Source organism: Callospermophilus lateralis, chromosome 3, assembly GCF_048772815.1.
Source record: "Callospermophilus lateralis isolate mCalLat2 chromosome 3, mCalLat2.hap1, whole genome shotgun sequence".
Classification (NCBI taxonomy): Eukaryota; Metazoa; Chordata; class Mammalia; order Rodentia; family Sciuridae; genus Callospermophilus; species Callospermophilus lateralis.
The window spans coordinates 147947121-147973877 of NC_135307.1; the positions used below are offsets into that span (position 1 = coordinate 147947121).

The 26757-nt window shown below is 40.3% G+C and overlaps 1 protein-coding gene and 1 non-coding gene across 4 annotated transcripts in view; one reads left to right on the plus strand and one right to left on the minus strand.

The window, feature by feature from the left end:
* Entrep2 (endosomal transmembrane epsin interactor 2) overlaps window positions 1-26757 on the plus strand; it is a 400899-nt gene that overhangs the window by 360932 nt on the left and 13210 nt on the right. For all 3 annotated transcript variants that reach the window (XM_076848861.2, XM_076848862.2, XM_076848863.2), the window contains 3 exons: window positions 10544-10651; window positions 23431-23591; window positions 24143-24278. In XM_076848861.2, the coding sequence (XP_076704976.2) occupies window positions 10544-10651; window positions 23431-23591; window positions 24143-24278 (405 nt within the window). The remainder of the gene's footprint in view (window positions 1-10543; window positions 10652-23430; window positions 23592-24142; window positions 24279-26757) is intronic.
* Window positions 21439-21510, minus strand: Trnaa-agc (transfer RNA alanine (anticodon AGC)). Its single transcript has one exon. It is a non-coding gene; the product is annotated as a tRNA-Ala (tRNA).

The window sequence follows — 26757 nt, forward strand, 5'->3', positions numbered from 1 at the left end:
AAGGTTGAATTGACCATCAGTAGCCAATGACTTAATCGATTATGCTTCCATAAGAAAGCCTCTAAAAACCCAGACCAGGGCCTGGAAAGCTTGCAGTTGGCCCACCAAATAGAGGTCTCTGAAGGGCTCATACCCAGAATGGACATGGAGGATTCATGCCTTGCCCTGGGTGTATGTTTATCTATCTTCTTTGTAAGATCTTTGATAATAAACCAGGAAATCTAAGTGTTTCCCTGTGGCCTGTGAGCTGCTCGAGCAAATTAAACTCAACGAGAAGGTTTTGGGGAACTGTTCCTTGTTACCAATGGGTCAGAAGCACAGCCAAAGCAACCTGGAGGTTGAGATTGGCATCCAAGCGGCAGGGGGAGTCTTGGGAACTGAGCTCGCAGTTCCCAAGGCTCTGACACTATTCAAGTCAGAAAAGAATTGGGCTGGAGAACATGGTTGTCCACTGCAAAACTGCTTACTTGCTGGTAAAAAGAAATCCCCACACTCTGGAGTCACAGAATTCCGTGTTGATTGTGGCAATGTGAGAGCAGAGGAAGAATGGTCAGTTGTTTTCCTACACAGCCCCTAACAATATTTCTTTAGTTTGGGCATGTTTTGGGATTTCATGTGAATGGCATTTCTCACCTTTGTGTTTGTCCTTAGCGCATTCCTTTCCAGTGCTATTTTGTTTGGGAGAATCATTCATGAGAGTGTGGGGGGCTCTAGTTTATTTTACACTGCTATCTACAACCTTCCACTATATGAATATCCCAGCTCTTATTTACCCTTTCTCCTCTGAATGGAGATTTGGACTCTCACAAATGTTCTTATTGCAAACATGTTGCTCTCAATGTCCACATCCAGGTCTCCAGGGCACCTGTGTGAGCACATCTGTAGGGTGCATCCCTCTTAGAGAAATTAATGGGATTTACACATCTTCCACTTTACTGGGTTTGGCCAAATTGTTGTCTAAAGTGCTTGTGCAAATCTATACAGTCAATAGCACTTTATTAGGATCCCCATTTCTCCATCCCTTTGACAGACCTTCTATTTTTGCCACCTAAGAGGAGGAACACAGTATTTCATTAAGGGTGTTATATATGTATTTCCCTGACCATAGAGAAGCGAGACAACTTTCCTATGTTAAGGATGGATCAGCCTCATTCATGAATGACTTGTTCTTAACTTTTTCTCCTTTCATATTGGGTTGGCATATCCTTTTTCACTTTTAAATGTTTTGTATTCCTTCTGAATACTCATCTTTTCGACATATTGTACATATTCACAGCTTGTAGCCTAGCTGCCCCACCCACACTTTGCACATGTCTGCAAATGGCTGCAAGAGCACTGCAGATATTGATTTTGAAGTCACAAATAAATTTTAGCAAACATTCAAATTTGTAAGTACAAAATTTATAAATAATGAGGATCCATTCTACTTCCATCCTCCAAAGTTACAAAGATGATCTCCTACATTTTTCATCTAAAAGTTTTAGAGTTGTGTATTACAGATTTAGGATTTTTAAATTCCCATTTGTGAGTGATGTGCAATTATTGATGAGTGTGTACAAATAAACAATTACACTAGCATCATTTATTATGAATCTATCTTTTTCCTACTAATTTGTCCTATGTCAAGTTTCCATGGGTTGTTTTTGTTTTTGTTTCTTTGCACATTCTTCTTCTTCCATCTTAGTCTATTTTTCTACTTTTTATCAATCCCATTGCCTTTATTTACATTGCTTTTATAACAGGTCTTGATACCTGACAGGGCAGATCCCTTTACATGGTTATTTCAAATTATCTTGTCTATGCATTTATTTTATTATCTTGGATCAATAGTGGACATAGTAATAGAGTGTATGTAAGTTGAAAAGCATGGTAATAAAATGAACCCCTGGACTCACTAGATACCACTTATACCCCTGTGACTACCAGTGTGGGTTCCTAGCAGAAGGAACTACCATCTTGAATTGTTTTTCTATTTTTAAAACGTTTAATTACTTAAGTGCATTTGCCTAAATACAATGGTGTTTTGCTTTTCCTTAGTTTTATAAAAATGGCAATTTATTCTGATAGGCTTTTACAACTTACTTTCCTTAAATTCACCTGTGTTGTGTGATGGTAGTTTATCCATTTTCATTGCTCTGGAATAGTCTGTCTGTGCATACACCTTTGTGTATTCAACCCTCCCTGGTGGAAGGGTACTTGGGCACGATTCAGTTTGCTATTGGCAACAAAGCTGGTTGGAATGAGCACCTATATGTTCATCTCAAGGCACACATAGCAAGCCCTTCCTGAGAAAATTGCTGCAAATATTCAACTTTAGAAAATTATATCAAATTATCTTCTACAGTAGTTGTATTAATCTTTACACCCTTTAGAAATGTCTTTGAGTCTTCATTGATTCACATCTTCAACACTTGCTGTTAGTATTATAGATTTTTGCCAGTTGAGCAGGAATACAAAAGGTATCTTGTGGTCTCACTGTACATTTATCAGCTGTTACTGAAATTGGTCCTTTTAAAAGATATTTATTTGCTATTCATGTTTCTCCTTCTAAGAATTGTTGCTCATATCTATTTCCTTTTTTTCTGTTGGTTATTTGCCATTTAAAAATTGATTTGTATGTGATTTATCTTTTAAGAAATCCTTTCTATTTTAAGGACATAAAGATACTCTAATATATTTATTTTCCTTAATCTTTCCTTTCACATTTGTATTCTTTTTTAAATTTGTTCTCTTTATGTATAAATGACAGTAGAGGGTATTTTCACATTTATATTCTTAATCCATCTGACATTGATTTTTGTGTATGTTATGCAAATAACTATTTATGTTAGCATTGTTCATTGAATAGTCCATTCTTTCCACAAAACTCAGTTTTGTCTGTCACACATCAAGTTCCAATATTTATTTGCATCCTTTTGTATTAAATGACTTTTTTTCTGTCTTTGCCAGTATAATCATCTCTCGGTGACTACTGGATATATCTGAAGATGCTCAATTCCTTTAAATAAATGGTGTAATATTTGCATATAAGTTACACATGTACTTTAAATCATCTCTGGATGACTTATACTACCCAACACAATGTGAATGCTATGTAAATACCTGTTCTGCTGTATTGTTTAGTGAACAATGATAGGGAAATGTCTGTACATGTTTACTGGAGATGCAATTTTTTCCCCAAGGATTTTCTCCTCACAGTTGGTTTCTATGCACACTGCCTTGATTATTATAATTTTATGATGAGCCCTGCTAGCTGCTAAGAATTTAAATCTGTAAATTTACCTTCAAGTAAAGTTACTGCTGCCTCCCACAAGTTCTAATATGTAATGCTTATACTTCACCGGTATTCAGTCCTGCCTCTGCCCAGGAGCCCAGCACCCAGCAGCAGAGCATCGCCTCTATCACCAGAGCCTCCAGTGCCAGCACCAGGCTCTGTCTCACTCACTGGTGAGCCTGCTGGACCAGCTGCTAGGTCTTTGGAATTTCACCTCTGCCTTAACCTTTCAAAATAAAGAGTGTGTGTTGAAATGTTCAAAGTCATTTTTAGAAATGCCTGTTTATTCTGGATTATTTCTATACAGTGCTCATCTTTGTAGTTCTATTTTTTAAATGTTCTTAACATTCCATACATGCTATTCAGTCCTCCATATTCAACAATTCCAATTTATATAGTCCTTGATGCCTCTTGCTGATACGTAGCTCATGCCCTCATATTTGGGGTAATTTTTTAAAAATTTTACAATTTCTTCACACTGTATCTACTTTTACAAAATGGTTTTGGTAGACTTTTAGGTATTGGAGTGGTTATATAATGCTCTTTTATATAATATAATATCCCTTCTTGTGACAAGAGCACCTAAAAACTACTGTGTTAGAGAACAACCCAACATTATCATCTATTGTCTTCATGCTGTGTGTTAGAATTCTAGATTTGTATGTACCTATATGTTACATATTTCTATAACTTTGTGTCCTTTGACCTACATCTCCCAATTTTCTCTCACCCAACACTGTCCTTGCAAACTATTGTTTTATTCTCTGTTTCTAGGTAGTCAACTTTTTTTTTTTAGATTTATGGGAAGATTTCTGATTGAGAACTCATATTTTCTTGATGTTAATATATAAGAATCCTGTGGGTCTAAACTGACAATTTTATCCCCAAATTGAGGATTCCCATACTCTGTGGGCAGCCAGAAAATACTAATATTGGGGACCACTTTAGTTACTTCCAAGGGGATGGATGAACTTAGTTCTGGAGTCTGTCCAGCGGGCTAGCTCAGGGAACCAAATCCCAATGCTTTAATTGATATTTACACTCAGGTCAACCCCATTCCTATACTGGCTCACTGCTCAGTCTCCAGCTTCAGTTTTGGCTCACAAGTTGGTCTTTTAATTTAGAAGAAGAGTAAAGATGAAGATTTTAGAGATGTTCCCTATGTCTGCAAGGTTATCAATACATTAAAAACATTCATATATCAGAATCTGACTCTCTTGCAACAGAAGGGATCCATCTTATAAAGTTTGCTATCCTACCTGTATTAGTTCATTTTCTGTTGCAATAACAAAATACCCAGGACTAATACTTTATAAAGAAGAGAGGTTTATTTAGCTCACAGTTTTGGATACTAAAAGTACAAGATCATGCAGCAGTATCTAGACAGTGCCTGGGGAGGGCTCCACAATGGATAGAATTGTAATGGCAGGAAAACATGAAACAGGGAGAGATAGTATGGTGAGACAGGAAGTCAGAGTGCAGGGAGGGACCAGTCTTCTTCTTTCTATAACGACCCACTCTTTCAGAAACTAACCCCATTCTAAGACCAGCATTAATCCCTTCTGAGGATGATGTCCCAATAAGCCACACCTCTTAAAAGTTCTACCACCTGTTATATTGCCTCATTGTGGACCAACCTTCTGACAAATGTACCTTTGGGGGGTCAAACCACATTCAAATAATAGCACTACTTGGAAGAGGAGGTCTGCCTTGGACAATTCTTAACCTTATGCTTTGCTATCTGGAATTAGTCCTGTCACGTTCCACCCACACATACACACACACACACACACACACACACACATGCACAAACATACACACAAACAAGGCTTTGTTATGGTCTTTCTTGGAATTCCATTAGGTTCATAAATTAATTTTAAAAGAATTGACTTTTTAAATCTTGCATCTTTGCTATTTGTTCATAATAAACTATTATTCACAATTATAAAATTTTTCTATATTTTTTCTTGAATATCTAATATTTCCATTGCTGATATAAGTCAAATATTTTTAAAAAATTATGCATCCTGGCTTTTGCTAGTCTATGGAAATGGAATTAATTTTGCATGTTTATAACATACACAACAGTACTGCTCAACCATCTTACTTAATTCCAAATATTTTACAATTGTCATTGGATTTTCTATGTAAATAATTGTACCAACTTGGACAGTTTTTCTTCCTTTCCACTTTGGGTACTGTTTACTTCTGATTATCTTGTGCAGTGGTTGGGCCTGCTATACAGTGTTAAACAGAAGTGATGGTGGCAGCCATCCCCAGGTCCTTCTTCATGCTTGCTACAGGGTTTCTTCAGTTAAGGGAACTCTCATCTTATTAGAGGCTTTTTACACTAGTGTTGAAATATCAGCTCCTATATTATGTCTATTGGGTGATCAGATGGTTTTTCTCCTTTAATGTGCCGAATTCCGTTATCAGTTTAGCTTATGGTAAAACATCTTTGTGCCAGGCATGGTGACAAATACCTGTAATCCCAGTGGCTCGAGAGGCTGAGGCAGGAGGATCATGAGTTCAAAGTCAGCTTCAGCAACTTAGTGAGGCCCTAAGCAACTCAGCAAGACCCTGTCTCTAAGTAAAATATAAAACAGGGCTGTGGATGTGGCTCGGTGGTTAAGCACCCCTGGGTTCAATCCCTAGTACAAAAAAAAAAAAAAAGAATCTTTGTAATACTGAAGAAAACTCAAATGGGTCACATTATATTTGCAATATGCTACTAGATTTTAGTGTGTCAGTATTTTGTTTAGGGTTTTTGCATCTACATTCACAAGGAATAATTTTCCTCTCTTGTTCTTTTCACATCTAGATATATCTTTTTTTTTTAAGAGCTGATTATCTCAAAACAAGCTACATAATTTACCACTCTTATCCTATAGTATGAGGATCTCTGTCTGAATTCTTCTGTTCCTTAATGGATGCCATATATTCTATTTTAGATTTACAGTACATTTTGATGTGTGTGAAACATTTCTTTTCCAAAAATTTCTTAACAATGCTTGTTTATTTTTTTCTTTCACAATCTTGTAAATTTAGGGTAAAGTCAAAAATTTTTAAATGGTGTTTTAAAGCTAGAGGAGAATTAGGATCTCAATGGTTTTAGAAATTTTGAATTTATAAAGGATTTTGTATACACTCACACACACACACACACACACACACTCTCTCTCTCTCTCTCTCTCTCTCTCTCTCTCTCTCTCTCTCTCTCTCTTTTGGCCTGATTACCCTTCCTTGAATATCAGAAAAGGGGCAAATTGTTTTCTTCATCTTAAAGGTAGATAGACTATAAGGAAAATAGTCTATGAATTACAGTAATTTATACAGATTGTAGTTTAGATAATTTACAGCCATCAAGTAAAGACTAAAATCTATGGCTTCAGAGGACAAAGACAGATTTTCAGTTAACAAATAACTGCACCACTGTGGAGAGTATGCAAGTTTCCTCATGGGTCCTGGTCAAAGTTAAAAGTGCCATTGAACAAAGCGCATATTTGTTGTGGGGAGCAGTCCCATCCTCTTGTACTATTTCCTTTATTGATGGCGCTGGAGTGGTCAAATCAAGACCAAAATTGACTTACATTTTTAGGAATCTTAAACAGGTTAAGTGTTTAGCTTCCACATGAATCATTTACCTTCTTTATATAGCAACCTTATTTTAGCTTTGTTTATAGGATCAGTATTTAAAACAGCCACAAAGATCTCTGTAGCCAAAACTACTTTCTATAGGAACAACTTAAATGGCTGAGGGTCTGTTGCAAGTTGTATCCCATCACTTGAGAAGTTTTATGGAAAATTAAATTCACAAGTTTTACACACACACACACACACACACACACTCACCTGCATGCACACACACTGATCATGCTACCAAGAGGTTTTGTTTTTATTTTATTTGTTTTTACTGAGTCTTGTTATTGTGTTAATTTATTTAAAGGTGAAGACAAATTTTCCTGAGTGTGTGGAAGTTTGTAAAGTGAGTATGTTGCTTCCTTCTAGTCCAAACTTAAAATTTAGAAGAGAATAATGAGATATTCTATAAACTTTCAAACAAATATTTAGCAATCACCTGTTTGGGATGATCTACTCTACTACACAGAATAGTAGAAAATATGGACTCTGCTCTATTCCTACTGCAGGGTCTGAGACTTACCTCTTTTCAAGCTAACCAACTAGCCTGTTCCTTTTTACTGTTAATTCTCTGGCAGAAGACATGAGACTCCTGGTTCAGAAACAAAGGACTTCATTACTCACAGCAAAAGCAGTAACCAGAGCACTATGTTGGCTTGTGTCAGTTCCCCACGTCCCTCCTGTCTCAGGCTGGTGATATAAAGGATGCATCATGGAACCTGCCCAGCGAGTTACATTGTAGGGGAAGAACAATGAGCTTGGGAATCTACTGCCTAAAATCTATGCTTTGTCTAGGAGAGTGGTTCCCTTCTTCCTCAAGGTTGTTTGTTGTAAACACAACCTGGGGAAACAAACTGGGTAGAGCATAGTCAAGGTTTTCCATTCTTGACAGGAACTTGAAGCCAGGCCCAGAGTAATGGTGGTGTCTAACATCATAAGGCAATAAACAATAAATGGTGCCGGCATTAAATAGAATAATTCAGATAAACCAAACCCCCAGCCCACACAAAATTAATGTAGTTTTTTGGGTTCTCACTTCTTTTTTATGCTATAGATCCCGTCTTATGATTCTGCCTTCGATCGCTGAACTCTGTTAAAGGGCTTTGATGGGACCTCTTTAATTATTCAAAGAAAGAAAAAATGTAGGAAAAAGAAAGCCAGTGAATGTGATAATAGAAATGAATGTAACAGTTTGTCTTCCGAATACCAATATTTTGAGGAAACAAAAGATTCAAAGTTATGGATTTTTAATATTTTTAAATATGTAGGCATCTGTCAATTCTCATGCCTGTCACCTTTCTCCGGTAATTGTGTTATTAATGTCCAGAATCTACTTGGACTGCTGAGAATTTAAAAGAAGTCATCTTTTGTAGGTTTCCTTATGTATCTAAAATTTTTTTCTTCTAATTTTTGTTTTCTACGTGATTTCCTTAATTATAATTAGTGTTAATAACTTCAAAAGCAAATATGCAATATGTTCAGCAGCAAAACTCAGTATCAATGGAAGAGGAACAATACTTTCACACTTGCCATTTTGATGACCTTGCCAAGGGGTTTTATAGAACATGGATTTCAGGGCTTGTGGAGGACTCTCTGATTATGCTGTCAAAGAGATAGAGGCCTTGTTGAAGCCAGAAAAGAATTTTAAAGAAACACTCAAACATAATTTTTGATGGTATGAAGTTATTTAGAGAAGAAGAAAAGAATTTAAACATCTGGAGGAAAAGGAAAAGGCAAAAGAAGTATTTTGAAATGAATCACTTTAAGAGACATAAAGTAGTATTTGCCTCAGGATGCATACTCACACAAAAGGTTATGATACATGTTTCTTTTTTATGAGTAGTTTTATTTAGTTTCAAATGGGAGTATAGGAAAAATTAATGTTATTTTGAGAAGAGCATTCATTTTAAGACTGGAATGTTCAGTCAATACAGTTGAGATTTCTAGATTGAGGACAAAAATATAAGTATTGTTTATATTCTTAGCCACATTACATTGACAGGTGTCACTATTTTAGTCATAATTTTTAATTACTCCCTGAGAGAAATAAAATATGTATTTAAAAAGAGCTCTATATAATCATTCACTGTACTCTCTGGTGTATTTTTATGGTAATAATGGTAATTTCGTAGAAAAAAATGCCCTCTTCTATAGGATGTTGGTAGGGGACTCAAATCCCCTGAAGTGTAATGAATCTGGAGGGGTTGAATGAATAAACACAGGGGGCATCAAATGCATCAGGAACATGTACAAGGTCAAGGTCATAGACATGACCTCTAATCCACATCTTCAGCTCTAACCACCATTGTGAACTTCTGACTCAAATTTCCAACTATTTACTAAGATATCTGAGGGACAGGCTGCATGACAACTCAGCCTCTTCATATCCCAAACCACATTGGTTACTCTGGTTTTCGAAATGCTTCCCATATATGATCCCCTGGCCTAGGTGCTGGCATCTCATGTTCTCACCTACCAGAATCATCTCCTATTATCTCTTCTTCCTCATCCCAGTCCCCCTCTACCACTGCCAATGACCAATAAATGTCTATGCCCTGCTGGTTTGGACTTTCAAGTCCCTCTCAGACTATCTACATGTTTCTTCCCTGAACCCTCGTTTATCTCTCCGGTGGTGTCTCAATGGTCACTTCCAAGTTTTCAGGAGAATTTCATTCAACAGATGTTAACTGAGCACTGATTATGCTCAGATTCTGTGCTAGACCCTGCAAGGATATCTTTATTATCAATCATTTGTCAAAAGAGGGTGCATCATTTCTTTCCCAACATCACACTCCATGAATTGTACCCTCCAAGATGGAGAACAGGAGGAAGATGTGTGCCCTCATCTTACTCATTCTCAATACTCATAAGTCCTAGCTAGTGCTATAAGGCAAGAAAAAACAAACAAGAAGAAAGTATTTAATATCATTCCTAGGAAATTGTGCTGAGTGAAACAAAGCCAATTCCAAAAGTTTACAGCCATATGATTTCATTTATGAAAATTCTTAAAATTACAAAATTATAAAAACATAAAACAGACTAGTGGCTGACAGATGTTAGAAACAAGGGATTGAGCAAGCAGCAGGGGGAGGGGTGAGTATATCTACTCTGACTTAATCATTGTTAGATTCCTGGCTGTGATATTGTGCTACAGTTTTCAAGGTGCTACCATAGGGAACACAGGACCTCTCTGTATAGTATTTCTTAAAATTGCATGTGAATCTACAATAATCTCAAGATTATTTTAAAACTTGACATTTTATTAAGCACTCATTGAAACTTGGAGTTGCATGTTGTGATTGATTAAAAAAAAAAAAAACACCCACTTACTTACTTATTGACCATTCCAAGAACTTCTTAGATATTTTACGATCTAATATTTATTAAAATTGTGAAAGAAATTACTTAGTATTAAGAATAATTTGATCAGCATTGTAAAAGAATAAACAAATGTATTATATTTAAGGCCAATTTTGAGTATGAAAACACACACACACACACACACACACACACCATGAAGCAAATGGCGCTCAATTTCCACCCTTGTTCTGGACCCAGACAGAAGGGCTAAGGATTCTACTGCCTGGGTGGCCAAGATGAGTTGACCTTCTCCTGCATCTTTTCTCACAGGATCTCCTCTTCAGTGTGTGCGCCCTCAATGTCGTCTCCACCATCGTGTGTGCTTTGGCCACGGCTATGTGCTGCATGCAGATGGTCTCCTCTGACGTCCTGCAGATGGTGAGTGACCCTCTTTCTGCCCAAACCCACCCAAAGTGGTGGACCTGATCCCTTTTCCCACAGCCATTTTGAGACCAATACAGAAGCAGATGCTTCTGACTGGAAGGGGAGCCTCCTGACCCTAGGAGATTGCCTCATGAAGCTCCCTAGAAGACAGATAATCCGTATGTTTGGTGCCACCAATGTCTTTATTTAGATGTTGTTGGAGTTCAATATTGGTAGAGTCCTACCATAGCCCTGTCCTAGATGGCCCCTGACATGTGCTCCTGGATAATTTTAGTGAAAGCCTGGCAGCTCTAGACATCACCAGGGTCCAAACTTCCAGATCAAAGCACCTTCCTCACACTTCACAATTCTCTTTTAATAAAGGAAGTTCAGAGTTGTCAAGAGATTAGTTCTCAATTGAAAAACTGCTATTCTTTGCTTTTTAAAATTGTTAATTAACCCTGAGCTCATAATCCAGTGGCAGGTCACTGGCCCATCATTTGGCACCTGGGCCAGGGTCTCATAGAAGAATAACTGCTGCTCCCAAGGAACCAATGAGGCCAGAAGCAGGGGTCATACACTTAATTAATACACATTTATAAACACATATTTCATAAATAATGAAGGTTCCTGGTTGTTTCAATGTGGATAAAACAAAGCTCACTGTCCAGTGTGTTACAACTAAATTCAATACAAGTAAGAGAAATTGATAAGAAGACCTTCTTCTTTGATGCTAAGGGTAGGAATCCCACTGCCAATCTCACTCTTTCCCTCCCTGTCCCTTTCTCTTAGTTTATTTTCTGTTACTATAATAGAAGACCAAGATTCGGTAACTTTTTTTCCCCAATACCAAGGATTGAACCCAGGAGTACTTTACATTGAGCTACACCTCCAGCCCTTTTTATTTACTTATGTTTTATTTTGAGACAAAGTCTCAGGAAATTGCACAGGCTGACCTCATGCTTGCAATATTCCTGCCTTGGCCTCCCAAGTCACTGCGATTAATGGGCATGTGCCACCACATGCAGCAAGAATGGGTAATTTGTAAAGAAAAGAGGTTTCTTTAGCTCACAGTTCTGGAGACTGGAGAGCCCAAGATGGAGCAACTCTCTCTGGTTGGCTTCCCATGAGGGCTTCTGGGCAAAAGGCAGAAGGGAAGTGGGCACAGAATGAAGACAAAACACAAGAAGAAACCTTGCTTTACAGCAACCCACTCTGGTGGCATCTAATCCCATGAGAGTGAGAACTCACTCCTCCCCCACTCCCCGGTGGCATTAATTCATTCATGAGAGTTCCCCCCCACCAGGCCCCACCTCCCACCCAACATTGCCATGTTGGAAAATTCAACCTCAACTTGAATTTTGGTAGAGACCCATATTCAAACCACAGCACCATCTTCCTGTCCCCCAGCTTGCCCCTGGAGAATAACCCTGCCTTCCAGCCAATGTTTCATGCATCTCATCAAAGAACAGGCAAGATGTTCCTGGAGTAGGCTCATGCTGTTGTTTTGCTCATCCACCCTGGGGCATGATCAGTCAATCAAGATATTGGGCAGAGAGCATCATTACCAAGACATTAAAAATCTGCTGGTCCTGATCATATGCCACGCGCAGCCTCCCCTCCCAGTATATATCCACACAGCTGTCACAGCAGGCTGACCTTTCAGAGAGGTTGCAGTGTTCTGAAAGGTGTCTAATTAAGCAGTTATTCAGCAGAATGAACTTTTGGCCTTGTTCATGGAGGCCTTGTGTTGGCAATTTTCTCCAGTGTGTTGTGTAAAGGAAAGGTTAAGTACCAGGGGGTGTACTCACCTCAGCAGATTTTACTATCGATCTGGAAATATCACACCAATTTGACCAAACTAACAGAACTAAGAGCTATAAATGCTGGGAGCTTGCATTCCCCTAGTTTTAAGCAATAAAATGAAAATAATGTGCTTTAAATTAGTTTTAAATACACTTTAAATCAACTAAATAAAAGAGATGCATCTTCTAGCTATGAAAACATGTACACTTATATAACAGCAATGTGCAGGGTCATTATATAGTTGCAATGTGTGGAATAGAAGGAGGCATCGAGTCATGAGTTTAAAGTCAGGCACCTCCAGGTCCAAGCACACCTCTTCTCTGTTTGAAAAATGTGACTCTGGCCATATCACTGAACTTACCTGTAACTTAGTTTTCTTACCTATGAAATGGACCAAATGGAATACCTGGTGATCACTCAACAATTATAATCTATGCTGATTTTTTTTAAGTGCTAGACCCATGATCTCACTCTTACCAGACAATTGCTGTACACTGAGCTACACTCCCAATCCTGTTGATTTTTAAACTTGGAAGAAACATTAGTTTGTCATTGGGACATCACAACAATGACTGCAAATATTTGTGGATATACTTGTGGATATAAAGTACATACTTTGATATACTTTATCAACTATAAAACACTATGTAAACGAATTATTGTAGCATGACAACTGTTTGAGTGGGTTTTTGGTTGATATGATAAAATACCTGAGGGTGGTACTTCATAAAGAAAGGAGGTTTATGCACCTTGCAGTTTTGATGGCTGAAAGTCCAACCAGCATGGTGCCTGCTTTTACGAGGCTGCATTGCATCATGGCAGATGGCATCATGATGGATAGCATCAGAGTGGCAGTAGCATATGGGAGAGACTGTGATCACATGATGAGACAGGAAGCCAGAGAGGGACTCAGAAACCAAGCTTGCTCTCATAAGAACTAGCTGTCTTCAAGAGACTGGCTTTAATCCCTTCCAGAGGCCTTGTCCCCTGAAGCTAAGCACTTTTCCCTGGATCCCACTGCTCTAAAGGTTTCACACCACATTCCAACACTGCTACACTGAGAACCAAGTTCAAAACATGAATACTTGAAACCACTGCAAAAATGTAGCAAGCTCCCATCAGAAACTGGCTGTTTCATCATTAATTATGCTGTGAATTAGTTTGCTTCAAACCCCGGCTTGGAAGTAGAAATAATTAAGCTTCCTACTGGTGAGGTCCTCCTCCTGTGTGACCATGTGCTGTGGGACTACTAAGGCTCTGCTCTGTCAAGACCTGGCCATGCTGCTGAGCTCCAGAGTCGCAGCAGAGGCTGAGACATGGCGGAGCATGACTGTGCACCTGTGGACCAGCACCTGTTGGTGTTTTTTTCCTTTGCTTTAAATGAGATTATTTCTGCTCTTCTGTCTTCACAGAGCCACTGAGAAGATGAGTCAGTGGGAAATGGGGGAAATTGATGCTTTTTGAAAAAGCATGGGGGGCCTCATGGAGGTTGCTTTTGGCATGTGGGTAGGAGGCTGGGCCAGGCCAACTGCCCCAGTCTGAACCCTCAGAGAAGTAGGGAAGCCTGGAGGAGTCTTGTTATGCCTGGAAGGATGGAACCAGGAACTGAGTTGTGCAGGAGGATGCTTCAGAATCTTTCTTACTTAATTTCAATTGATCATTTAGTCCTTTAATTAAAAATGTAACATATGATCACTGAAACAAGTCCAATAATATAACAAAATATAAAGAAAAGTTAATAATCTCCAGCCCCGTGGAAGGAATCAATGCCAAAACTTCGCAGTGACTCCTTCTGTTTATTCCTTTATTTCTCAAGAGCTTTTATAAACAAATAAAAATAATCTTATTTTCCACTTTTTGCCTTTCCCTTCCTCCTTTCTACCCCTTCTGTTGTACATTATATATTTTTTATCCATTCATCAGTTGTTTCCACTTCTTGGCTTTTATGCATAATGCTTATGAAGATCCTTGCATACACTTTTATGTGGACGTAATTTTTTTTTTCCTCTCTTGGGTGTATGTCTAGGAGTAGAATTGCTAGGTCATAATGAAGACTCTGTTTTGAGGAGCTACCAGGCTATTTTCCAAAACAACTGTGCCATTTTATACTCCCACCCAAAGAGAAATTTTCTACCTAATTGCTAATACTTACCTATCTTTTAGTTATAAACATCCTAGTGGTTGTGAAGTGGTATATCATTATGGTTTTGACTTTCATTTTTCTCAGGATTAATGATGTTGAACATATTTTCATGTGCATAATGGCTTTTTGTATATCCTTCTTGGAGAAATATTTTTTTCAGATCCTTTATCCATTTTAAAAATGGGCCTGGTACAGTGGTGCATGTAATGCCTGTAATCCCAGTGGCTTGGGAGGCTAAGGTAGGAGGATCACAAGTTCAAAGCCAGCTTTAGTAAAAGGGAGGTGCTAGGCAACTAGAGAGATCCTATCTCTAAATAAAATACAAAATATGCCTAGGGATATGGCTCAGTGGCCAAGTACCCCTGAGTTCAATCCCTCATATCCCCCCCACACACAAAAAAAAAACTAGAATTTTTGTCTTTTTATTACTGACCTGTAAGAACTCTTTATATATTCTTAATATGAGACCCTCATCAGATACATAATTCACAACATTTTTCTCCTATCCTTTAGGTTTTCGCTTGATGTTGTCCTTTGAAACACAAAACTTTTAATTAAGATAAAGTAGAGTCTGTCTATTTTTTCTTTAGTTGCTTGTGCTATTGTTGTCCTATCAAAGAAACCATTGCCTAATGCAACATGGGGAAGATTTATGTCTATGTTTCCTTCTAAGAGTTGCCTAGTTTTAGTTCTTACATTTAGGTCTTGAAACCATTTTGATTTGATTGTTGTATACATTGTAAGGTAGAGATCCAGCTTTGTTCTGTTTCCTGCAATGCTTGTTGAAATTACTAATATTTCCCTATTGAATTATCTTGGTAACATTGGTGAAAATCCGTTGACCAGACCACAGAGGTATATGTTTTTACATTTGGACTCAGTTCTATTTCATTGATTAATTTGGTCGTGGTTATTGTAGAAAGTTTTCTCTTTCTCTTTCTTTCTTTCTTTTCTTTTCTTTTTTTCCTTTTTTTTCTCTTTTTCAGTATTAGGGATGGACCCCAGGGACTAGCATATGCCAGGCAAGTGCTCTACCATGGAGCTACATCTCCCACCCTTTTTATTTTATTTGGAGACAGTGTCTCACTGAGTTGCTCAGGCTAGCCTCAAACTTACAAGTTTCTTGAGTAACTGGAATTGCAAGTGTGTGCCATCATGCCCAGCTTATAGGAATTTATAAAGTTGAGATGTGTGCATCTCCCAACTTTGTTCTTATATTTCAATATGGTTTTGGAGATTCTGTGCCCTTTAGGTTTCATATGGATCTTAGGATCAGTTTGTCAATTTCTGGAAAAAAAAAAGGAAAAAATAAAAGGAAAGAAAAGAAACCCTATTTGGGACTTTGATTAATATTGTATTATATCTGTGGATCAATTTAAGCAGTATTGTCATCTGATTGATATTGTATTCTAAACAATAAACATGGGATATAATTTCATTTATTTAAATATTTTTTTAGTTTCTTTAAGTTATATTTTGAAGTTTCCAATGTAAAAAATTACACTTCTTTTATTAAATCTATGTCTGAGTATCTTTACCATTTGATGCTATCATAAATGGAATTGTTTTCTTTTTATATAACTCATTGCTTGTGTATAGAAATAAAAATAATTCTTTCCATTTTGTCCTTAAAACCATCCTGAACTTGTTCATTACCTTTAACTTTTGGGGAGATTTTTTTTCTATATGCAAGATTATGGCATCTACAAGTAAAAGTAGGTTTACTTCTTCCATTTCACTCTGAATGCCTTTTATTCAGTTTTCTTGCCTAAATGTTATAGCTGGAGCCTCCTTCATTAGCTGGGGAGTGGACATCCTTGTCTATAACTATCTTAGGGGTGGAAGCTTCCAGTATTTCAGAGATGCCCTTTATCAGGAGGGCTTGGGAGATTCTCTTCTGTTCCTAATTTGACAAATGTTATCCTTTATTATAAAAGATTTTGGATTTTGTCAAATGCTTTTCTGCATCTATTGAGATGATCACTTTTGTTTTCTCCTTTATTCTATTGATAAGGTTTATTACATAGATTGAGTTTCTGATGTTAAACCTATTTTGTATTTATGAGAAAAAATCCCACCTGGTCATAATATGAAATTATTTGTATGTGTTCCTAGGCTTTGATATCAGAGTAATATTGACCTCATAGAATGGATTTGGGAGTGTCCCCTCCTCTTACATTTTTTGCATGGGTGGGGCAGGACATTTTTGATGAAATGTTATTAATTCTTCCCCAAGTGTTTAGTCGAGTTCACCAGGGAAACCATTTAAGCTGTACTTTTCCTTGTGAGTAGTTTTTATTATTATTTGAACTCAGTCTCTTTACTTGTTCACATTTTATGCTTCTTTTTGAGGATGTTTTGGAGTTTGCATCTTTATAGAAATTTCTCCATATATGATTGGTATTATATGGACAAATAAAATTTGTTATGTTAAATATGTTAAAATAAAATTTGTACATGTGTGCATTGGCTGTAAGTTAAAGTAAATTGTACTATGTTTGTAGTGTGTGTACATTGGGGGGGGGGGGTCCTGCAATACCTTTTTTGGTAGCTATGATTCATTTACCAATGAACTATTCATACCCAAAAGGAAGGTGTTTGTTTGGCATCCTTGAGGGTTTTTGTTTTTTGTTTTTTGTTTTTTTTTTTTAATGCTTTCACAAGCCTGACTTTTTTCTTACCCTCTCCTTCCTTTGGAACGTATTCACTTCCTTCCTTTCTTACACTATGGCCAACTTCTGGGTTTTCCTGAGGTAATTGAAAATGTTTAGTTCCATTCTTCAGGCTTTCTCCCATGGTATGGCCTTTCTATTTCAATTATCTTTAATCTTGAAATCGCAGCACCCCATCACATTTCCATTTATTTCCCCTCTTTAGCTCTATCTAGCATGCACAGCTTACCATTATTTCTATGTTCTTTATCTTCCTCTATTTTGACACCTTCATTCTGACCCAATTTTCATTTGGGGAGCTCAGTGTGACTCTGTTTTCCTAACCCATCATTTACCTGAGACCTTCACAGTGAAAAGCACTAATTGATGAGGCGCGCATTCTCCTCACAGGGGAGGACATTGTGAGCTGGTGTGCAGAAGGCCTCTTGCCATCCTTTCCTGATAAGCTAACACTAATTTCTTTTCTCAGAAAGAACCTGTGGGATCCTCCTAACCCATGGCCCTTCTTGTTGAACAGCATGCGGGGCAGGCTGGGCTGAGGGAAAGAAAGCCAGTCTCCTGCTGAGCTGTGGGGCCTGCTCTGGATCTCTGGCTACCACAGAAGGAGCATTTCCTCCTATTTGAGCCCAAGGGGCAATTATGCAGGCCTGGCATCCCTGCAACACCTGTGGCCTGGACTCTTACTGCCACATCCCAGCCCTCTCGCTGCTCCTGAATGTTGGCAGTGGAGACCCTAGATGTGAATTCTACTGTGGTCCACATGCTAACAGCCTATGCAACAAAACACAATTCTAGCTATAACAGTTTCTCAGGAGAGTCCCAGGTTTGTGTCAATGACTTGATGTATTCACTCATTTTTTTTATTCACTTATTTGCCTTCTCAATCATTGGTTCATTCTTCCGTTTGATTAGTCAGCAGACATATCATATTTTGCTACGAGTTTAGTGCTGTTAAGAATATAGAACTCTGAGAAATAGTCATCCAAAGAACCCATAACTCCTTTCTTATTTGTATAGATCAGCATTTTGGGATAATTAATAGTTGTTTAAACTAACATGATAAATGTATATGTACATGAAATGTAGTGGGACATCTACTGTCAAAATTGATGAAGCTCAGGTACTGTAATGTGTGGAAGTAGTGGCAATAGATCATCTGATTGTACAATTCAGTTTATTGATGTAATTTAGTAGAAAAGGCTTTTTACCTCCTAAGTGTCTATACTCTCATTTCTTTAGTTTTATTTTAAAATATAATCTCATTTTTCCCCATTTTTCCATCACATTACTTTCCTCCCCACTTCCTTCATCGCCAGCCACTTTAGCCTCAGGAAGATCATCCGCTATTACATGCATCTCCATCAGTCACTGGCTTGTTCACTTCATCTTCTATTATTGTCACATATTCTCTCACCTCTAAGTTTGTGGCTTATAAAGTAGAACTCCTTTAGAAACTGCACATAGGGAATGTGACTTCCACAGTTGTGGTAATGTGGTAATGTGGGCACAGAGCTGGTATGGATGCAGGCCATTTGGGGACATAACCAGAATATTCTTTGTTCACCCCCTTGCAGAATGCATCTGTTTGGATCTAAAGTGGCCATCCTTTTAGCCTGGGCTCAGTAGCAGATGCTACTGTTCTATCAGACCAGCACCAAGGGGCAGCTGATTAACCTAAGCCAATAGTTAAAGCAGACATTCAGCAAATGATGCACATGACTTACCTTGAATTTAAATATGCTTCAAGCATTTGTCTGCCAGTCTTGTGATTTGGAGAAGTGATCTTTCCTTTGGTCTTAGGTCCATTTGGTATGTCAAGTTATCTTTCTCTCATAAGCTTCATGAAAATTGCATGATTTGTGATTTCCAGGTTCAGTTCTTTTAAAGTGGGATAAGCCATGGGAAGCAATGTGAATGCAGAACACCTTTAGATTTTTTGTGATTTTTATGATTCTCCTCACTCTCTTAGAACTGCCTCGCCAAGACCTAATTTGGCAGCAGTTTCTGCTTAGCTACTTTGATTTTTCAAGTCTTTCCAAAGCATTCAGGTTGGTTTTCTTAGAACAAGCAGTTCTTTCTGCCTGCATCCATATGTCATTATGCAGTTACTGTATTATCTGAAACTGGCCTTTCCCTGTGAAGGAAAACATGTCTAGGGCCCTGACTGGCATGGAATTCACCTGGGGGATTAGGAGCCATAGGGTAAGCAGGTGCCATTCCAGAGTCTAAGCACAGAGGAAGAGCACCAGCTTATCTGGTGAGCTGATAATAAGGAATCAATTAAGAACATTCTTACTAGAGTAGTAATTCTGCTATTTCTACTAAGTCAAAGGAAGGGTAGAGGAAGAAAGCTTTGCTCTTGTATCTCTTAGTCTTTCTGGAAGATCTCAAAGGTTTTATGTTCCCTCCAGAGAGTGCAGTGACAAGGCTGGGGGAGGTTGCTCTGCTTCCTGGTGCACAGACCTGTCCTGGGACCTGGAGAAGTGGGTGCTCAGAATGCCAAGGTGTTCCTGGAAATCCCAGACCCGTGTCTTCAGGCCCTACTGGTCTACTGTGTCTTCCACGATACCCCCATGGAAGGAGATGGAGGCATGGGGGCAGAAGAGCTAGTACTTATGATAAGAACCTTTGTTTAAGCCACATGACACTACCATATGGTCTGTGACTGAGAAATTATGTTTCTTGGTATGGCCCTTTCAGGTCCCAGTGGGGCCAGGCCAAAAAAAAAAAAAAAAAAAAAAAAATCACTTGGTCAATAATATGCTGTTTGTTGTGTGGGTCCTCAGTGAACAGTCAGGATCTGAAGACCAGTCCTCTGCTATCCAGTCTGAAGCCCTTGACCTTTTTGTGCTTTTCCTCAAATCCCAGATGCTGGGCTGTATAGATGGAATCAAATTAGAGGGGCTCTGTGCTGCAGATCTTAGCAAGCTGCCCAAGCCAGGTAGCCCAGTTCTGGTCACCCCTCACTTCCAGGAGTGTCTAGAAGGACAGCTGGGATCCCTTTCCTCAGAGAAGACAGGATGAGAGACTCTCAGATGCATGCTCCTTTTATGTGAGTGACAGCCATGGGAGCATATCAGGAGGGTCTTTGTTACCACATGGGCCAGATGGCTTAGGGCAAGCAGAACCACTTGGAAGAGATGACTTGTGCCCTTTCTGCCCACCACCTCCAGATGCAGTCATACTTTACACCTGGCAATAAAAGTACCCATGTGAGGTCACAGAGCATAGTACACAGGAAGGTGTGGGGGATGTGGGCTGACCAATGGTCTTTCCAGGGTCACAGTCATTTCTGCCTGATCCTGAAAGGTGGTAGGCAGGTTGCCAGGTGAGAGGGAGCTGGGGATCCAGCAACTGGGAACAAAATGTGTTTGGTGTTTAGGGTAGAGATGAAGCAGTTTTGTTCAGAATGAGGAGTTTTTTTGGCATTGGTTGGTTAGGAAGCTGGAAACTTGATGGGATTCAGTGAGCAGAGGTCTCATTCACAAAAGAGTTTTCAATGGCATTGACCTCATTGGTTTAAAAATAGCTCTGCTAGCAGGATGGCAACTGAATTCCAGAGGCAGAAAAGCAAAGCAGAGAGAGAAGTCAGCTGCTTCTGTATAGCGAGATGAGCAGGGGTTTTGCAGAGGCACCATAGTGAGGAGGTGTCTGTCTGTCCATACAGCAGATGTCCCAAGCTAAAATCCACTGGTGGATAAAACAGGAAAAGAAAATGCCCTTAGCATTTCTGCACAGTTAATACAAGGAGCAAGTTACCTAGGAAAGCTTTCACACCCCAGAGGGAGGAGGACCACAGTGGCTTCTTTCCTGCTGCTCCCTCTTGGCTCCCTCCAGCGCCCCCTACTGGCAGAACATAATGCGGAGCCAGCTGGCAAGGGAGCCTGGGAAATGTAGTTTGGCAGCCCCGTCATCTCAAAACAGAGGACAGAGCTGGTGACCTTGGGCAGCAAGGCATAATCTAACCTCATTAAACATATGCTGATGGTGGGGGAGAGAGGGAAGAGGGCAAGTGTGACTTGCAGCCTTCTTGCTGGGAAGGCTGAAGAGCCAAAGTAAAAGTGTCCTTTGAAACAAGCCCAGTCTGAGCTGCTTCCCTGAAGATGGGGCCAGCAACATTCCTCTTGAAAGGGGGTCTGGAGCTTAAATCTGATGCAGAGTCTGTTTTTGTTTGTTTCATTTGGTGGTACTGGGGATTGAACCCAGGCCCTGGCATATGCTAGGCAAGCGCTCTACCACTGAGCTACACCCCCAGCCCAGTCTGTCCTTTAATATTCATAAGGCCTCTGGTGTCTGGCAGCATCCAGTCATTTAAACTTCCTAATGGAATTGTCTGGAGCTCCCACCTTTCCTAAAAATGCTTGTTCACATGCCTGGTGGACTTAAGGCTTTAATAGACAAGTGTTCCGACTTTTGCATTTCATTAGTTTTTCTTGAGTATGTTATTGATTTTCCTAATTCCTGATAGAAACTAATTCAAAGTATTTCCTCGTTAGACCTCATGGACATTTGCCCTCATCCAAGTCGCTTAACCTTTGTGCTCTAAGCATAAGGATTAACAGCTTTCCATGGCAGAGAACGACAGATGCACGTTCAGCTGCTCAGAGCTAGTGATTTACCTCTATTTGAGACAATTAAACAAACATAGCTGTGGGTCAGATCAAGCTGGAAAGGCAAGGAATGTGCTCTGTGGTTAGAAAGACCCACAGGAACCATTTTTAATCTCATTGTTATGTGTTTTGTCATAGCCACCCATTCTTTCTCCAGCCATCTGAGCATGCTAATTTTGCAGCATGTGTCCGTATTCAGGATTGTGACCTTACCTGTACTGTGCAAAAATGTTCTAATGTCCTGACCTCTATCAATTCCAGCACACCCTACCTCTGGTGCCAGAAGGCACTTCCTACCTGCAGCTTCAATCAAGCTGTTCCCCAGCTCCAACACCCTCTGGCTCCCTTGTGTTCCCAGAATTAAGAATTGACTTCTAGAGCCTTATCTACTTGTTATTCTAAAACACATCCTTCACTGGCTTGTGACTGTTCTTCCTCCTGAGTATTTTCTAACCCCACCCCTTGAAATCCTACCTGTCTTTCAAGGCCTATTCAGCTGTCATGTCCTTCATGAACACTCTATAGACCCCAGGTTCCTAGACTGCTTGGTGACTTCATTGTTTTCTAAAGGAGTTGCTGTGCTTGACCATCTACAGGTGACTCTGGGTTCTTACCTCTACACCCTGTCCCTCCCCTTACTTTACATGCCATGCAGTGGGTTGTCCCAGAACACAGAGTCTTGACAGGCCAGAGTCTTTCGCACCTGTAGACTCTCCACTGAAATCAATGGAGCAATGTCTCAGGCATCTCCATGCCACAGGTGGCCTCTGGTGACCTAGGGTGGAAAGAGAAGCAATTATTTATTCTACTTCAGAAATGGAAACCAGACATGTAGCATTCATTGTGAGTTTTGCTCCATTTGTTTACGCAGCATCTCTCTGTTCAGGGTTGCCTTAACAATGTTCTGGAGCTCATAAAGGGGTCTCTTCACAGGGTATGCAGAGTCCTTGGAATTGCAAAATATAATAGATGTTCTGTGTCTAATGGGGACCATAATGAAATATTTGAGAAATGTTGGGTTAAAGGATTAAATGGTGAAGTGAATTTTTCAACACAAGCCTGATCAGGACCTTTAACATACTGATGCATGTTGCAGGGTTCTGAGAAGAACATTCGTACAGAGCTCTTTCCACATGTATTTCACTGTAGGAATTTGGTGGAAGTGCATTTTGAGGATTTAGCATTGTCTCATGAACATGCTTTGGGAAGCACGATTACATTGTGGATAACCAGCATCTATTTCACTACAGACTTTGAACAGTAAAATCACAGAAGCCAGTATTGGTGGTAAGGATGATATTAATGACTTCCCAGATGGTATTTTTTTCTCCAGAAAAAGTGTAGCGGAGCACTCCACATAACAACATGGGAAACCAGCGTAATGAGGATTCCAAGGGGAGATATGAGAGCGAAGCAATCCTTTTAAAGTGTGTGTTTAGCAGCTATGGCTTGACAAATTAAATTACAGACATTCCACACTGATCATTAAAGCTTATGTATAATTAGCTTAATTAGACACAAGCCACACAAGATGTCCCAAATAACTCTGATTCTGTTTTCCAGTTCTTTCCGCAAAGGTCGCATTCTGCCAATCCTGCCTGTGTGACTCCCCATGGCACAGTTCTCCATCAGACGCTGGATTTCGATGAGTTCATCCCCCCGCTTCCACCTCCACCTTACTACCCTCCCGAGTACACCTGCACACCCTCAGTTGAGGCCCAGAGGTGGGTCTATCTGCCAATGCCCCAGATGAGTGCCAAACCACTGGGACAGGCAATCATCCTGGGGAGGAGAAAGTTGAAATGCCTGCTTGCCTTCAGGGGAGACACTGAGCAGAACAAAGACCACGCCTCGGAAAGTGTGTTTGAAGAGAAAATAGACAGTGAAGGGGAGAAGGAGAAGTTTCTATTGGTATCTTTGCAATGTCACCAAAAAGAAAGCACAGGCAGAGAGAAGTAGCTCTATAATGTTCTTGTGATGTGCAGAATGTTTAGTTATTCTTAGAACATATAAAATTCAATTAAAGATTTCATCAGTGGTCTGATTATTTTAATAGACAGGGCCATAGAGTTCCTTGAAAAGGTGGATGTCTTTCCAAAAGAGAAACAAAAGGTAAAATGGCCCAGTGATTCAGGCTTTTATTTTTTAAGCATGACAAGTGTTGGATGAGGAGAAACCTTGACAATCGGTGTTCTGATTGCTTTGAGAACATCATCTGCAGTTGGGGCTGTTTCCTTAGAGAATGACAACGTGACAGACGGTTCTGCCTTTTCAGGGGCCTCCACCTGGACTTTGCTTCCTCTCCATTCAGCACTTTGTATGATGTTGCCATCAACAGCCCTGGCATGCTGTACCCTGCTGAGCTCCCGCCGCCGTACGAGGCTGTGGTGGGCCAGACTCCTGCCAGCCAGGTGAGGCCGGGGATGCAGGTGGGGCCACTTCCTAAGGAAGTGCTCAGGGAAACCTCTTTGGCCTGTCCTCAGAAAGCACTGGGCCTGGGGCCCAGTGGGAAGTGTGATTAACACCCATGACTATCCTGTCCTACTGTGTTCATCTGTATTAATTTAAGCCTTTTTTTTTTTTTTTTTTTTTTTAAGCCTGAGGTCTTCTTAGCCCTGGGCTATAGATGAGGTGATAAATTCAGAGAACAGGACCTGCCTGATGTCATCCCAAGCTCTCATCCCTGCCCTTTAGTCATCCTGAAGGTCCACATCTACATAGTGCCAGACCTTATCTCATCCACTGACCAAGGAGGTGTCAATCCTGAGGAACCTCTGTGGGTGGGAAAGTGCCCAGTTCAGCCTCAGGCCCACAAGCCTCGAAGACCATCACGTCCATTAGAACAGGTCATCTTTGCTAGGTCAGTAGTGGTAGGACAAGAAGAGAAGACAAGATTGTGCCTACTCTGTGCCTAGTGGGAACCAGAGTGTTTTCACTCTTGGCAATTGTAGGGGGCAATATTTGCTGTAGAGACTCTCCTTCAGAGTGGCTTTTGACAAGCCAACTCAGCATTGGACTTGGCCTCAGGAGTCCCTGCCCACCCTGGCATAAGAGATGCTGCCTGAAATGCCCCAAACGGCTCAGCAGTCTGCACATGGCACCTCTAGACTGGGCCAAGGACTTCAACCTTTTGTGTGTGCAGAGTAGAATCTACTGTGTGAGCACTGCCTGTGGGAATGGGATTCTTTATTGAGAAGGCAAATCATGGCCTTGAAATTCCTGAATTTGCAGTTATGGAGAGATTCTCTTGAACTTTTTCCTTTAAAGCTGAATGGGTTTTTGCCTTCCTGATGTGATTCATCTTCCCACTTATGATAAAAACATAAACTCTGCCAGGTGCCACAGCACACGCCTGTAATCCCAGCAGCTCAGAAGGATAAAGCAGGGAGATCAAGTTCAAAGCCAGCCTCTGAAAAAGCGAGGCACTAAGCAACTCAGTGAGACCCTGTCTGTAAAATAAAGTGTAAAATAGGGCTGGAGATGTAGCTCAGTGGTTGAATGTCCCTGAGTTCAACCCCACCCCCCCAAAAGTAATAGTATTAATAATAATAATAATTAACATCAATATCAGTGAAGACTGATGGCTGTGATAGAAGTCTTTAGCACTCAGTGCACTGCAGGACACTTGTCACAGGCACCTGGCCTGTACCTGGGCGGGGTCCAGGGAGGATCTGAGAGTTCATAACACATGGATATGAGGCAGGGAAGGGTGGGGAGAGAGCTGGGAATGCCGCTGGGAGAGGGAACAACATTTGCAAAGACTTGGAGGAAGGAAGAGAGGGAATGATCTACCCAGGAAATAGAAAGCTACGCAGGACTAGTCTCAGATGAGTGGACATGGATGTCCAGGTGTGATTCACTGGATTTCAAGGTCATCAGAACATTTGAGTGGGTGCCCACTAGGCAGCAGGATCTGTAATTCAGAGCCTTAGAGAGAGTAGAGTTAGTCACAGAGATGGTCACTGAGGCCTGGAAATGAGGAGGATATCCAAGGAGAGGGAGAAACCTGCAGAATAACACCGTTGCAGGTTGTAGCAGAAGGGCCTCCACCCATAGGACAGGCTGCAGAACAAGCAGAGCACTGAGTGGGGATCCCACAAAGCCTGGATTTGAAGAAAACAGAAGTTCAGAAAGAAAGGGATGGGCCTGGACTGCCCAGAGGCTTTGAAAGACTGAACCCTTGGATCCACCTGGCTTACCATCAAGGGCCAGCTGGTGATCTTGGCAGGCAGTATTGATACGATGGTGGAGCAGGAGCCAGTTTGCACTGGGTAGAGGAGTGGCTGGGTCATGAGGAGGGGTAGGAAGCTATGGGTCTTAGTTCTTTGATTCCAGTGGGCATTCTAGTCCTCCAAGGACTTATCAATCAAATCCTGATGGCTGGGCCTGTCCCCAGGGTTTCTTTCTTTCTTTTCTTTTCTTTTTTAATTTTTTTTGGTACTGGAGATTGAACCCAGGGGCACATGACCACTGAGCCATCTACCCAGCCCTATTTTGTATTTAGAGAAGGGTCTGAGTTGCTTAGTGCCTTGAGTTTGCTGAGGCTGGCTTTGAACTCGGGATCCTCTGCCACAACCTCCCTAGCCGCTGAGATTACAGGCCTGCACCACCACAAGGCTGCCCCCAAGATTTCTAAGTGACTAGCTAGTTGGAGGAGAAGGGTGTGCTAAGAATTTGCATTCCAAACAAGGTCTTAACTCCTGCAGCTGCAGGGACCCACCTGGAGAACTAGAATGCAGCACTATTGCAAGACATTTGCTAAAGAGAAGATGGATGGTACTTAGAGGGGAGTGTGGATAAAAGGCCTTGAGGATGTCACCAAACAGATGTGAAAGGATCAGAGGAGGGGGCAGTGGGGCTAGGGCAGGTCTCTCCATGGAGGGTATTCCT